This window comes from Vicugna pacos, chromosome 24, assembly GCF_048564905.1.
Source record: "Vicugna pacos chromosome 24, VicPac4, whole genome shotgun sequence".
In the NCBI taxonomy this organism is placed as follows: domain Eukaryota; kingdom Metazoa; phylum Chordata; class Mammalia; order Artiodactyla; family Camelidae; genus Vicugna; species Vicugna pacos.
Window position 1 is genome coordinate 10,895,209 of NC_133010.1, and position 15,891 is coordinate 10,911,099.

General features: G+C 45.5%; 1 protein-coding gene across 4 annotated transcripts in view; it reads right to left on the reverse strand.

The window, feature by feature from the left end:
* Positions 1 to 15,891, reverse strand: part of FHOD3 (formin homology 2 domain containing 3) — a 402,137-nt gene that overhangs the window by 330,144 nt on the left and 56,102 nt on the right. For all 4 annotated transcript variants that reach the window (XM_072948976.1, XM_072948975.1, XM_072948981.1 and 1 more), the window contains exons 2-3: positions 14,925 to 15,031; positions 5,898 to 5,962 (exon numbers count right to left, since the gene is read on the reverse strand). In XM_072948976.1, the coding sequence (XP_072805077.1) occupies positions 5,898 to 5,962; positions 14,925 to 15,031 (172 nt within the window). The remainder of the gene's footprint in view (positions 1 to 5,897; positions 5,963 to 14,924; positions 15,032 to 15,891) is intronic.

Below are 15,891 nucleotides of genomic sequence, written 5' to 3' on the forward strand. Positions count from 1 at the left end.
GCACGCCAAACTCACAGGCATGAGAAAAAAGGGAGAACCTGAGAAAGGGACTGGGGACCAGGAGGGACTGGTGGCAGGACTCATGGATCACCTCCACTCCACACCTCTGCATACAGAAGCCCAGCGCCCTCTACACTGTATCTCCAGGGGGTTCCAACACTGGACAGAATCTGTAGCTCGCCGGGAGCCATCATCCACACCATACAGACTCACACACCACCTCCATCACCACCAATGGAAGCCGGCCCAAAGACAGGATGCTGACCCATTAAGACCGCACACACTCTCAGGATCCTTCCGAACATGGTGGCCCAGGGAGCCACCTCCTCCGCATCTGCTAGCACACGAGCTGAATCCCCGCAGCCACTCTTACACCAGAGGGTTCTTCTTGAAGAGATAGATGCTCCACTGTTGGTCATTCCGCTCTTTGCTACAGCAGAGCAGTGCAAAGCACACAGCTGCAGGACTTAGCTGGTGAGTGGAAAATGCTTTGCAAATGATACACTGATGCCTCATTCCATTGATGTTTCTCATATACAGTTACATTCCCTCCAATTACGAAGAAGGAAATGCCTTTGAGCATCTTTGAATTTGACCAATGGTGCTGTTGCAAAATACATTTTAATTGACAACACTAGGGTTTTTGTACAAAATAGTAATGAAAGCCATGGAAGGTTATAGCTTAATCTCTGAGAAATGTTCTTAAATTTTATTTTTAAGAGTGTAAGGAATAATGTTTTAACGAAAGAAGACAAATTGTCCCAGGATCCTTACTAAGAGTAAGCAAAGGGGTATTTAAACTGATCCACCAACGGAACTAGATGGGAATATTTGGGACTTTAGTTTCACCACCATTTAGGTCCCACCGAATTTTGTGAATTCCTGTGTTTGTATTATCTGTTCCAAGAAGTTACTCTGCCCTGGCTCTGTGTCATCTCACTCATTGACTTAGAAAGTGCCCTTCAAAGGACTCTGTTCACTGGTGCACCTCCCAATGAATTAAAATTCATTTCTGTTCTAGTGGGGAAAAAATTACATCTGTTGATGTTGCTGGAAATTGACTAATTTCCCGCATCAGTGGATGAAGCGGCCGTCTCCTGTGTCGTTTTCTTGCCTTTAAAAGTGTCTGTCTCCCTGTGATTTGATCTTTCATGAGCGATGAGACTAATCTGGAGAGATTAATCACTTCGGATTCCTTGCCAGCTTCTGCCGAGCTCACCTCTTATCTTCACAGGCAGACCTCATCCTCACAGAGGTTTGAGGGAAGCCTCTGAAGGGTTTAAAGACCCTTTGCACCAAGTGGTTCCTCCCGACTACAAGTATAAATCACACTTTAGAATCGTCAGACAATTTTTTATCCTTTCATTTCACTCAATGCTGGATACTTTAAAGTGTCAGCCTTATGGGTCCCAGGGAATCAATCAACTGGGTTTATTTTCTTGATGAAAAGACAGGGTCTGCTTCAGAAAACTGAAGCACCAGAGGTTTTAAGCCAAACAAAATGCCTTCAAAGTCAGCAGATAGAAAACACTCAGATATTAACTTTAGGACCCTAAAGACATCAAACCTTATTTTTTTTAAATTCTCAGTTCCGTTCCTTACCCACGATTCTCCCACTCCTCTTCTCCTCACAACGAGATTTAGTCACCAGAGCCAGTTGGCCCTCTGATCATTCTTCTGGTGTCTGGCAATAGGATGACTTACCGGGACCAAAAAATTTATTTTCTCTAGCTAACTTCATTAAATGCAGACTTCACATGCCTGTCATAGATGTTTTTTTTTAAATTTATATCTGTAAGTTCATGCCCACAGTATGACCATCACGGCTTTTTCTTTTCTTTCTTTCTTTTTTATTTATTTATTTTTTTGAGTGACTGAAGTTAGATTAAGAAGGTAAGGCACGCACTGTTTACTACCTTATGTTACATTAGTGGGCACACTAAAAATGTGCGAAGAACTACAGCGGAGAGGAGCTCAGAGGTACAAAAAGCTCGGGGCCTCTCTCCCCACCAAAATCTCACTCCAGCTTCCTGCTGCATGATCAGCAAAGACCTGTCTCGGCGCCTAGCTGTGACTGTCGGAGCAGCGCCCCGTGGCCTTCATTGCTCGTGAGGTTTGCTATCTGCTCTCATCCCAATGGGTACAGAGTTCCAAAGTCAACACTGGAGAATTCCAAAGGCATGTCGCCTCCAATTCATCAACATGCAGTCCTGGATTCTAAACATTCCTATACTTAATAAAAACAGGAATGAAGGAAAAGAGAACATAGGGTGAAAAACATTATTTTGGAGAAATTTACTTGACAGCACTTGAAGCCCATGAGCCTAAGCGGATCCCGGATCCTTCCAGCCCAATGGTGCGGTGGGGAGGAAGGTCCTTGGGGGAGTTGCCTGTGATCTTCGGCAGAAGGCAGCAGCCACTGTCCAATGGCTACAATAATTTAACCATTTCTCAAATGGTGAAGAGGGGAAATAATCTTGAAAAGAAATAAAGACTCAACCAACTGATGAGAAATAGGTTTTCTCCCCTTTGTCATGTTTTCTTTTGTTATTTCAACCGAAGATTATTCCAGGTTTGGTTTTTTTGTTTTTTTTTTAAATCCCAAAGAAATCTCATCTAATACTGCCCTTTGGAAGAAGAAAGAACACGTCACAATGGGGGTTGGTGGGTACATCACACATAAGATGAACACATTCCTCTTTCATATATAAACCAAAGGATAATATTAGTGCTATTATAGTACATCTATTCCAGATCTTGCCAATAACAGGAAATGGAAGGAGAAAGAGGATTTTTTTTAACACAAAGGAAAACCTTTGCCTTCTTGGGTACCGACGTTAATTCACACAGTCAAACCCTCTCAGCCGACATACTCGGGCCTGAGGTAACTGATGGTGAAAACTGATGAAAGCAGAAAATCCTTTAAAAATGATACATACACACCTTAAGACTTGACTTTAATGTGCAGCCACGGTGACTGATGGTCTTGTTTCCTGGGATGAGGCACAGCCGGTGGCCAGGCGTACAGCACAGGAGACGCACCCTCACACCGCTGGGGGCCATGACCCTCCTTTGGACAGAGGTCTGATGGAGCTCCCATGGACCTTCCTGCGTGAATGGTGCCCAGTCTAGGAGTTCGCAGCCTCGTAATTCCCAATCTCAGTTTCTTTGAAGTTGAGCGAGAACTGAAGATACGTATGAAGACTAGACTCTTTCCGGATTTTTACAACATTCCCCCACTTTTTATAGCTGTCCCAACCCACTCACATTGACAGACATGCTTTTGTAGTCACAAGTGTTGAATCTTCTCCAAAATACTCACAGCAGTGACTTTTGCTACTTACATTTAATCAGTTTATAAAATGCTGATGTCCCATTTCATTAAACTACATAATTCCAGTAGCAAGTGGCTCAAGGAGGTTTGAGAACAAATGCGCTGATCCTGTCAGCACCCAGTTCCACCCCTCAAGCAGGAAGACATGGGTGTCCTGGGAGAGAGTGGGCTGTACCAGCCGCTGGTGCCCAGGTGCCCCAGGGACAAGATGTGTGTTGACACGTACTACACGGGACTGTAGAAGGATACAGCAGTTAATGCAGTGAGTCAATAACATGGAAGCCGGCTAGAAAACTCCTGTACTTGAAATTTTTTAAGGGTCTACTGCAAAAGAGTGAGTTTTCTTTTTTCTTCTTTTTTTAAAAAAATTTTATTGAAGTGCAGTTGATTTACAATCCTAGTTTCAGGTGTACAGCAAAGTGATTCAGTTATACATACACATACATATATATTTTTTCTTTTCAGATTCTTTTCCATTATATGTTATTACAAGAAATTGAATAGAATTCCCTGTGCTACACAGTAGTTCTTTGTTGCTCATCTATTTTATACATAGTAACGTGTGTCTGTCAATCCCCAACGCCTGATTTATCCCTCCCCACACTTTCCCCTTTGGTAACCATAGTTTTTGCCTTCTATGTCCACGAGTCTGTTTTTGATTTGTAAATAGGACGTATACCATTTTTTTAGATTCCACATATAAGTGATATCATACGATATTTGTCTTTGTCTGTCTGACTTACTTCAAGAGTGAGTCTTCTTAAAAAGAGCTCATTAGGCTTTTGATCTAACCTGTTTAAGTGTAAATATGCTTTCCGCTGCCTTACTGCTCCTGGGAAGTACCAGTTCATACTCATGTCCCAGATCTCTACGGGTTATCAGCTACATTTCAACCAATACTTAACTTCCACGGTATTCATAGCACCTTATGCCTTATCCAGGCAAATCCATAGCCTGGATTTGTTCTAGAGCCACGAGGAGGGCGGGAGGGGAGTTTATCCAAAGTCATAAGTCACAGGCCTTTTCTTCAGGTAGGCAAGGCTTATGCACATAAAATAACTGGGAAAATATAAAGCAGGTAATAAAAAAGCAACTAATCACATATAATCAAGTGCCCACGCCTAGTTGAAGGTCACTTAGTGCTGCAGGCAACAGAGACGCAAACGGTCAGGGCTGAACGTCCTACAGATCGCACCTTGTTTCCAACAAGATCATGAACCATCCCGAACCCCTGGCGCTCTGGCCCCTCAAGTTTGTGTGTCGGTTACACAATTACTCGCCAACCACAGAGTCAGACAAAAGCTATCACTCAGGACACTTGCAGCCTCAACCACTTAACCCAGAATGAGGTAAAACGACATGGATTCCCCAGCACGTCCAGCTGCGCCCTCACCCCGGCCCTGGGTCTCCAACAGGGAAACTGGGGGAAGGAGGAGGGGCCAGAAACGGTTCCTTCCACTCCACTAGCACATTCCACGCCCCAGGTGTAGACTGGGCCGCAGCAGGATGACGGATGCTCTCCTGATCAGAGGCCTGAATTAAGACCACAGCCTTGGGGGGGCAGGGTATAGCTTAAGTGGCAGAGCGCATGCTTTGCATGCATGAGTCCTGGGTTCTACCCCCAATACCTCCTCTAAAGATAAATAAACCTAATTATCTCTCCCCCGCCTCCACTGCCAAAACAAAATAATTAAATAATACAATAATAAATAAATAAAATATTTTAAAAATTTTTAATGTTAAGAAAAGAAGTTTAAAATAAAAGCATTTTTAAAAAAAGACCACAGCCTGTATTAAATAAAAGCAAAATGACTCAGATATCGCAAACTTCTATGCCTAAGGTGATTTTGAGTTCCTTTCTTTTTTTATGATATTACACACTTGCCTCAACCTGACCCAATAGCAAGAGGAAACCTTCACACAGAGACCGTCTTCTTAGCATAAATGACCGCCTTCATTGCCATTCAACCTGTGCGCACAGGTGGGGAAACCAGTGGGTCCAGGAAACCCGAAGGCTGCAAGAGCAGGCTGAGAGGGGCTCCTGTGTGACCGCAGGCTAGTCGTCAGCACCACAGACACATCCGCTCAACACCACCCTGCTCTCATCCTCGTGCGCCCCGTCCAGCACTGCCCCAAGATTTCCCTTTCAGTTGCCTGAGACCACAGCCTGGAGCCTCAGACCCCACTTCCCCACGAGGAGCCGCAGAGAGCCACCAGGAGGCCCGCCAAGGTCACCTCAGCTGGCTGGAGGTTCACACTTTCACAGTCCCAGGAAGAACCCCCTCTCTCCGAGCATCGCCTAAAAAAAAACCTCATGGACCATCTGTCTCCCTCCAGCTCTACTCACTGACCAAACAGCAAAGGAAGTCGGAGTGAAACAGGGCTTCCAAAACAAGTGCCAGACATTGCTCCACCTAGCACTCCAGCAACCTGTTGCGGGGCTGACCCAAGCTGGGAGCCTAACAGCAAACACCGCATTTTATTCCCATCAGACGCCTTTCTCATCACGTGTTTAATGGCTGAGGGCAGGTGGCAAGCGTCCCGCCCCGCGGACGTCACTCACCGATGCAGGCGTGGACCCTCACGGACAGCTGCGTCCTCAGGATGATGCTGTGCTTCTTGCCCCGCCTAACGGAGACAGGAGACAAAACATTCAGGGCATCAGGGGAGTGGGCAAGAGGGCGCCTGCCTGCTGTCAATCAATGTGAAGGTTCTGACACACCCCCACCGCCCCGGGGAGGCTCCAGACAAGCAGGCACCTAAACAGAACAAGAACCTACCCTGAAATAATGTGACGTCACAGGGCCTTATGGAAAATGAAATAATAGAGTTGGACCCTTTGGACTGGCACACACATTTCACTGCCAAACCTAGTCGGCTCCACAGAGTGGTGCGTACTCGGGCCTGATCGTGTTGGGAAAACTTTAAAATCTGTGCCCGAGAAGTGAAATCCCTGGCATGTAACAGCACAGATCTGCCTGATCACTCCCACGGCTATTTTTCACATGTTTCTGGGTACAGGGGAAGGACACACGTAGTGGGTTAATCAGCAGGGCAGTCCCTCAATTCAAGACTGGCAGCTTTTCCCTTCTGCTCTTACAGGAAGACCGGAGTCCACCAAAGAGAGCAGGAATGTCAACTGACACAACCCCATCTCACTCTTGCTTCCTTTTCACTTCATTTCTTACGAGGAAGGAAAAAGGACAGCCCCTCCCCAGTTCTCCTCCCACGAGGGCTCGGCAGCTTTTGCACAGAAGGACCAAAGCCCAGAGCAGGTGAGGACGATGAAGGAGTCCAGGCTACTTGAGGGTAACAAAGGCTTTGAGGTTTGGAGGAAGGGGGAACCAACGGACAAAGGCTAAAGGGAGCCAGCCCATCAGCCCTGGAGCAGGTGACAGCGTGGTTTCTCAGTGGCTGAAGCCCTCTCCCCATCAGGGCTTCACGTCTAAGAGTCTCCCTACACTCTCCTGCTCCCTGGTTTTGCGGTTGTGCTGGAGGAGACGGGGACACGAGTATCGTGACTATGAAGTCACAGGAATTATATTACTGCAACAACTCTGTGTTTTATTCTGGAGACCAGATAAGAGGGGAAAGTGTGGTTGCAAAAGTGATTTTGGGGTGATTTTACAAGAGAAAGGGAAACCACTTGCAGAGTGCTACAAAGGCACGCAGTTGCCCACAACCCGGCAGCCCCTCGTGGGGAGAGGATCTGCCGTCACAGCCCCTTCCAGTGCCCGTGAGCCCCTCCTTTTCACTTTTGCGATGTGCAAAACACTCGTCTGGAGCTCACACAAATACAGAACACTTGACCCATCTCCAGAGGACAAGTTTGAGATTCCTGTAAACAGTCTTCTTCAAAACTTTCTTTCTCACACACAATACATCTTCTCTCTTGACAGCTCCAGTGTTGACACTCCCTCAATTCTTGTGATCAGATGAGGAAGAAGTTTCCATTCAGTGCACGGAACTGAGTTAGTGAGCAGCCTTTTGTGTGAACCCGCCGGGAAAGGCTTTCTGGGGATGGGGGCAGCCGCCACCAGGTGTGCAACTCACCCAGAGCTGAGCCCAGGGCTGAGCTGGGGGCAGAAACCAGTGAACCCCTGATGATGATGGCCAGACCTGCACTATTATAACCAGCAAAACCCGAAGCCCTTGAATCTGGAGGATTTTCTGTAACTCCTGTTACTAGCAGTTATGAGTCAATAATAAATAGCAAATGAACAGATAAAATGCATGCTCTAGATGCCCAGAGGTGGGGAGCACAGGATGGCAGCAGAAAATATTTCAGAATACCTGAAGTTCTGAAGAAGTTCAGAAAGGGCCCACTGAGAGCCCCCACTTTATCTTCCAACAACTGCCAAGTTGCATTTGGAGGAAGTACTTCAGTTTTCCCACAGAATTCTCCAGTCCTGTGGTCACGTGGGATTTCAGACACCTGCATGAGAACTAGGGCAATCCTCTGAGAAGCCACGCAGCCCCACCCCTCTGGAGGGGCCATCTTTTCTCTGCTTATGCACTGAGAAACCAGGCTGTCGGACTGGTTAAGTTAAACCCTAATGGAATTTAAGAGCTCCAAGAGCAAAACAGGTCTATTTTTTAGTAGCTTTTCCCTTTTAATTCCTCTGCCTCAATATTTCCACCTCCTTCCCTGCCTGCCCTTGCACGCAAAATCCGACAATGGAAGAAACCTGAGTGAAACTGGGAGCCAAAGGCTGCGGAAGCCCCCTAACACGGGATGAGGCTCCAGGCTCCAGGAGCTCCTGGCAAAGGAGGGGGCCCACCAAGGTGGAGGCGAGGGGGTGGTGAGTGCAGCCAGGTCCACAGAAGCTGTCCTCCCTCTCCCGCCCGACTCTCGCTTTCTCCCACCTGTGGTGTGAGTACCATTGCTCTGCCCATTCTGCAGATGAGGAAAGCAAAGCTTGTAGTAATGATGTAACCTGCATGAAGTCACGTGGCTGGTGGAAACAGACCTGGGCTAAAAGCAGAGTGTCTGTCTCCACCATCGCTCACACCATCTTGCCTTTTGCTGTACAAGTGCCTCACTCTATAACCTTCTCCAGAACTTACTGAGGATAAAAAGTATCCTAAGGGCAAATATGCGGAGCAAAGGATATTTTTCTGTGGCTGAATTTTCTGTTTCTGTAGCATTGCCAATATTGTGATTTATGCAAAGGAATAGAAAAATCAATATAATGATTTAATGTAATACTACCTTAAAGATAGTAATAAAATAATAAATTAAAGATAGTAATAGTCCTATGGTATTAATGAAAAAACTGAGGTCAAAAGAAATAATTTGCTCAAATTTATATTGTAAGTACTGAAAACAGTACTGGGATCTTGGGATAGCATATACCAAAATATATGTTTCTTTTTTCTACTGCATGCCATCATGTGTTACATACCTTAGAAGGAAATAACATGGAACACTGATATAAATGTGTATGTCCCTGTGAAAGTTTACTGTGTATCATCAATGAAGAATAAACAAAGTGATAAAAAAAAAAGTGTCCTGGGTTTTTTTAAGGAACTGGTTTAACCTCAATACTAAAATCTAACAAAAAGGACACACAAACAATTAAGATGCAAAGATCTAAGAAAACATTGGCAAAGCAAAGTATGCAATTTGTGAAAATAACAAAACAGGACCAAATACGGTTTATCTTAGGAATTCAAGAAGAATTACAAGAAGCCTATGTTTTATTTCTCTGTATCAAATATCAGTGTACAGGGGACACACATCAGGAGGCTCTCCAAATTAGACAGCTTCCCTCCTTCCATTACTATATTTCCTCATTGATTAATGCTGACACATTAGAGAAAGATTAAGAGTCATGTATCTCTTTATATATGGCCATCTTGCTGCTAATATTGATTCTAAAAATCTTCTGACTGATTCTTTTGGCTTCTTCTACAGAAATAATCATATCAACCATTTTAAAATAATCATTTTATCCTCACTTTTCTAGTAAATATGCCTGTCTTCTGTTTCCTGGCTAAAGCTTTCAGAGGAAAATTAAATAATCATGGGTCTACTTTTCTCAGCCCCCAGTGGGATACTGTGTCAGTTTGGGTTCAGAAAACAATAATCATAATCGCTCTTAACATTTACAGAATTCTTATCTTGTGCCAGATGAGGTTCTAAGTACTTTATACCGATTCAGCCTTCATAAAACTCCTATGAAGTGGGTAACATTATTGCTGTTTTTAAAGAGAGGAGATTGAGGCCCAAAAGAGTTTGCAACGTTGCTGAAGTCACATAGAAAGTGACAGAGCTCGGCCCCAACCCGGGCAGCCTGACCCTGGAGCCTCCCAAATGCTGCCTCCCAGATGGGTGTTCTCATGCACGCTCTCATTCCACACGTGTCCACTGGCGTCTACCCTGAGCTGGACTCTACGTTAGGTGCCCAAGGGACAGTCAGCCTCGAGACAGCAACACAGAAATCCTGCCTGCCAGGCGGTCGTGCAGATCTCGGACTCACGACTGCAATGTCAATTCTCATCTGAATCTCCAGCCTGCTGGCCCATTCTACAGATCTCAGGTTTGCCAGGCCCCATAATGGCGTGAGCTAATTACCTGAAGTAACCCTCTCTGGGCAGACCAGATGGAATGGACAGATTAAGCTAGATTAGACTAGATGGATGGACAGCGAGACAGATATCTTACTGGCGCTATTTCTCTGGAGAACTCTAACACCAAGTTGGGGTCTGCTTTAGTGGAGCTCCCGTATTTCCAAAGTAAAATCAGTAACAGGCTGTCAATGTGTGTGCCCTCGAGGCATGTTAGTGGTCCTTCTCTCCCTGATATCAGTAGGCTGGATCAGCGTCACAGCTGCCCCTCCTTCCAAACCTGCCTGTTTGCAGCGGAGTGAAATGGGAACGCACCAAGTACTAGAATCTGGTGACCCAGAGGCAAAGGCAGTTTGGTTTGACTCAAAACTCCCCAGGCAGACTCAGACTCCATTCCTATCAGTGCAGCCACTGCCAGGTAATGGGGTGCCCACCCCCCAGGCCGATGCTACCCAAGCAGTGAGGGCACCAAAACGTACGCTCAGTTCAAAGAGACTCCTGCCGAGGCACACGTGCCAGGGATGTGACGGCACTAGCGCTGAAGGAACTGGCCAAAACGTCCGTTTCGCAGAACTACCATAATGTCTATGGCCTTGGGAAAAAGATCTGGTTTAACCAAATAAGTCTCATAGAAACCCATGTCCCCGTCTCTCAAGAAAATATTTCTATAAGAATACCATGTAACATGTACATGTAATGTAACTTGCATTATCTTATTGAGTGGCCTGGAGCCAAAGGCTTGAGTTTTTCTCACAATCAATAGCAGAAATCAATGCCCCCAGATATTCCTCCACTCGAATTCAGACTCAGCTGTCATTTCGGTCAGGAGCAGAAAACACGTGTTTGATGATACAGCAGGAGCAGAGACTGCCCCAGGAATGTGCCAGCCAGCGCTCTGCTGAAGAAGGATCTGAATCAGTCATCAGCTAGTAAAAGGGTGGTACTCACGAAGATTGATTTGCTCAGAAGCTCAAAGGCTAAGAGAGCTAGGAGCCACTACGCTCATCTCCAGATGTGTTCTGGAGCATAAACTCCGCAGCCAGCTGTGCGATCCTGCACAAGTTCCTTAGCTTCTATGAGCCTCAGCTTCCTTGTCTCCGACACAGGCTAATATTATGCTTTTGGTGTCAGATCTAAGAAACGAAGCCTTACTCCTATTTTCTTCTAAGAGTTTTATAGTTTTAGCTTCTCCCCATCAGGTCTCTCCTAATGGGAAAGAAGCCTCTGTTCAACCACAATTTCCAGTTCCTGTGCAGTCCTACTGCCCCGCTGTCTCAGCCCCACCTTCTCTCCCTGCCCCATCTTCAGCTGCACCCCCCCCAACTACTCTCTGCTTCCTTTCTCCCCAGGACACCGCAAAGCTCCTCTGTACCACTCCCTTGGCCTTGCCTTTGGCCTCTCACAACCTGAATTTTCTGTAGCACAGTCTTCTTAACTGCCCTTTCTTTGAAATTTTCTGCTGGCCGAGGCAGACAGTGCAGGTTACCCACCCAAATACCCATTTTCCTCTTTTGTTTTATAAAAAGAACCTGATTTTGCTTGCGGTGACAATGTACCCACCTAAAAACTATATTCTCCAGTCTCCCTGGCCACCAAGAGTGGCCGCGTGTCACAGTTCTCTTCGGTGAACTGTAGATGGAAGTTGCCGGTGGAGGGTCTGTAAAAACCCTTTAAAAGGGACAGACCCAGCTGGCATCAATGTTCGCTCCTCATCGTCCCCATCTAAGGCAGGGACTACAGAGGTGGAGGGTTAGCTGGACACAAGCCCACTGCCATGGTAGGATCATGGACCTAAGTTCTGGCCGATGGCATGTGAGTGAAAGCCATGTGCACAAGGAATGGACACGCACTCCCTCTGTCCACTTCCGTCTTCCTGGCAGCTGGGATGCAGATGAAAAGGTAAAAGCTAAAGCAACCACTCCGGACACAGAGATGGAATTTTCATTTTAAGGGTGGTATAGCTGCTCCACCAGTCCCAAGGAAGACGGCCTACATTTGGACTCTTATACAAGAAAGAAATTTTTACCTTTACATCTAAACTGCCATAATTTGGAATCTCTTGGTTGCGTCAGAGAAAGCTGTACCCTGCCGAGCACATGACCTCCTGCGCTGATAAGACACTGGAGGGAGAGCAGCCGTATTGTAACTACGATGAAGTGTGAAAGATGAAAGCTACAGCCTCAGGATGGCAGAGTAGAAGAAGAAAAGAAGCCGGGTTCCTAAGAGCATCTTGTAATCAACATATGGTCCCCCAGGTAGCCTAATTAACCATATCTTTTTTTTTTTATTAATAGACTTCATTTCTTTAGAAAAGTTTTAGGTTTTCAACTTCCTTCCTCCAAGAGATCACCCCCAGTCTCCCTGGTCCTTGCTGTTTCTCCCCTGGGTCCCAGGCCAGTGTTTCTCACCTGGCCACCTCACACCTTGAGCCTGGCTGGACACAACCTCAGACGAACATGTGTCAACCTCTTCCCTCCCTCCCCAAACTGCCCCAACTCCACAGCCTGCTGCTGAGTGGTCCACCAACTGTACACTCCCCACCTAATGTCCATTTTTTCCCTCCTGTTCCCCTCTACTCAACTAGTATCGAATCTCCAGACTCACAGATCCCTCCCCTTCCTCCAGTGGGCCAAGCCCCAGTCCACCCACCTTCCTCAGCTACCAGGTTCAGACCCATTAGAGTTCTGGAGGGAGAGCATGCCAGGTGACAGAGTCACCCTGCAGTGGGCGCTGTTTCAACTAGAGCCAGCGTGTGAGCCTGGAACTGGTGACGTCCTTGCACGAACCAACCATGTCACCATGGGTGCAAACAGACATCCTCAGGAGAAACTGAAATGCCGTTACCCGGAAGCTCCTGGGGTGGCAGAGGAGTGCAGACCTGGAAATCAGTCACATCTGTGGTCCAGCTTGGCTCCACCATCTACCGGCTCTGCCTCCCTGGACATGTAACCTAACCCCTGGCCCTCCGTTGTTTCAAATGGAAAATGGAGACAATAATATGTAATCCCATGTTTGTGATGATTAAGAGAATGAACTATTAAACAGACACACTGTGAATGAGGTGCCTGACACGGTGGCCGGGACAGCAGTTGCTCCATGGATGTTATTTTCTTCCCTACTCTTAACTCAATACTGTGATCTAATATAGTAACTTTTTTTTTCTAAGGTGCCATCTCCAAATCAGTCAAGTTTTGAGAAGAAAGAAAAAAATATCAAACAGGTCATGGTCTTCAAGCACAATGTCACTAGAGACGTTTTACAAATTGGCTATGATCTACACTTAACACTCCTGGTATCTGTTTGATCAATGAGCCGTGAAGTCATTCCATTGGAGTGTCACCTGGCCTGAATGCTGACATCTTAAATAAACGAATGTCATTGTCAAATACTTGGTAAAAACTACAGCAATGGGATTTCCCCAAATCTATCAGCCTAATAATGTCAATTTTTTTAAATGATGATGAGAAGAGTCTGATGTGACTTAATATGGAAACCCCCCTACGTGTGTCCAGCCTGTGGCAGGTTCCAGGGTCCTTCCCCACATGCTATTGGTGTGGCCCTTGGACCCACTAAGAAGACAGGAAGGGCATCCTCAGGGAGCCTTACTGGTTCCTACCAAGGACCCTGGTCCTGGCGCTCAAGGTCATGCCCCTCAGGAGTCCATGCTGGGATCCTGCCATTCACCTGGCCAGCAGGGCTGAGTACCTATAATGTGGATTGAAAATGTTGGGCTGGATATTCAGACAGGCCCAGTTATGACCTAGCAAGATCCTAGCAGCAGAGAAAAGGGATAATTAAAGAGGGAAGGACCATAACTTGCGATGGGCGTTAAAGCCAGGGAAACCCAAGAAGTCATCATACACACTGGTGTCCAGTGGGATGCTCACACCAAGAAGTTGCCCATTTTTCCTCATTTTTTGAGCCATTCATGAAAAATCAGCACTCTCAGATAATATTCATCTGACTGTAACATATTTCTAGCTCAGGCAAGGCAGCTTCAAAACAACTTTTGGGTAGGTCCCCAAACACCAGATCCAAATGGCTGGATGTTATTAGGAAAGCCACAGGGAGCCTCTGAAGGCTCCTCCATAGTAAGGTGATGAAACCAGAGATAAACCTGGCTCTGGATGAATGACAAATAGAAAGGGAGGAAGGGCCCCATCAAAAGAGCATTTCAATAATCTCATCAATATATAATAATACTTTGCAAATATTAATTTCTTGGTTTGGACAAATTTGCCATGGTTACGTAATATGTTAACATTATGGGAAACTGGGTAAAGGGTATTTGGGAAATATCAGTGCTTTATTTTCAACCCTTCTGGAAGTTAAAAAATCATCTCAACATGAACAGTTAAAAAAAAACCTGGAAAAGAATAAAACTATCACTTGAAAAACATAATCTAATAAATATCAGAATGGCTGACCATATGGGCATATTCCACAGTGGTTTTACTTTCTGTGCACATCTCTCACTTTTTCGTGTGAATTGCTTTATTCAGACTCACAGCAATCAGAAATATTAAACAATTCTAGATGTAGGCTAAACATAACTTGATGTTAGTTGACATAATTAATAATTATTTTCTCCACTGTAATGAGTTCAAAAGATTGTGATATAGTGTAAGATGATCTAAAAGGGCATTTGCCCAAAAAACACTAAATATCCAGGAAGTTGTCATTAAAAACAACATATAAAACAGTTGTCAATCCACAGTAATCTTAATATTAATTTAAGCATATTTGATTTTTTTAAAAACTTAGACTGTAAACACCATATGCGTAATTAAACTATACAAGAAATCTTCCTATCCCCAAGTAGCCTCATCAAGAAGAGTTACTCAAATTCAAAAGCATTTGCAGTTACTACCGGTGAGTCACTTGCAGCCCCCTTTTTTTGTGTGTGATTGTGAGTGAAGAGATGGTCAAAGCTATGGTGGTTCCTTCAAAAGATTTTAAGGCCTCAGTGCACCCCTGTTTCTTTGAAGGACTGGCTGGCAGGGACAACTGCCGCTCTTACCCAGCGTCATCCTGGAAGCCTTCTAACTCGTCCCGCTGCTCGGCCAGGGTGGCCTCCAAGTCCAGGTAGGTGCCGTTGTGGGAGAGCTGCAGCGTGCAGTCGTCCAGCTGCAAGAGAAAGAGCCCATTAAGCCCAGCCTGCTCCCGGATTTGCACGGAGAGATCACTTCATGTTGCCCTCATGTGTTGTTTAAAATGCAGCATTATTCCGAAAATTAGATCAGAACTGGAAGAGGAAGCATGTTAATACAAATAGATTGGACACAAATTGCGTAATTGATGACAGAAATGGCACCTACTGAGGAAATGGCACTGACAGGGCCCAAAAGACATGGGCGGGGCGGAGAAGGACTGGGCACTGGCTGATGCCACTTTCCACTCGGGGGCGTCCAGGAGAAGCCAAGGATTTGGGGAGTGGAAACCAAGATCACAAGGCCAATGTGTCCATGGATTCAGAGACCAAGAGTTCAAAAGACAAATTTGGTGGGGAAAACACGCTGTTTCCTTTGACCCAGTAAGAAGCCTACTAATTCAGGTCCTGCCTGGCACATTGCAATTAACAGCTGCTCGATAAAAAGGGTCCCTCCTACATCATTGGTGGGGATGTAATTTGGTGCAGCCACTATGGAGGACAGTACGGAGGTTCCTTAAAAACTAAAAGTAGAGTTATCCTATGATCCAGCAACCCCACTCCTGTGCATGTACCTGGAGGAAACTCTAATTCAAAAAGATACATGCACCCCAATGTTACACAGACATAGAAAACAAATGACTGCTGAAAGGGAAAGGGCGGGGGGAGGGATAAATTAGGAGTTTAAGATTAGCAGGTACAAACAACTATATATAAAATAGATAAACAACCAGGTCCTACTGTATAGCACAGGGAACTATATTCAATACCTTGTAATATCCTATAATGAAAAAGAATATATATTTACACATGTATAACTGAATCACTATGCTGTACA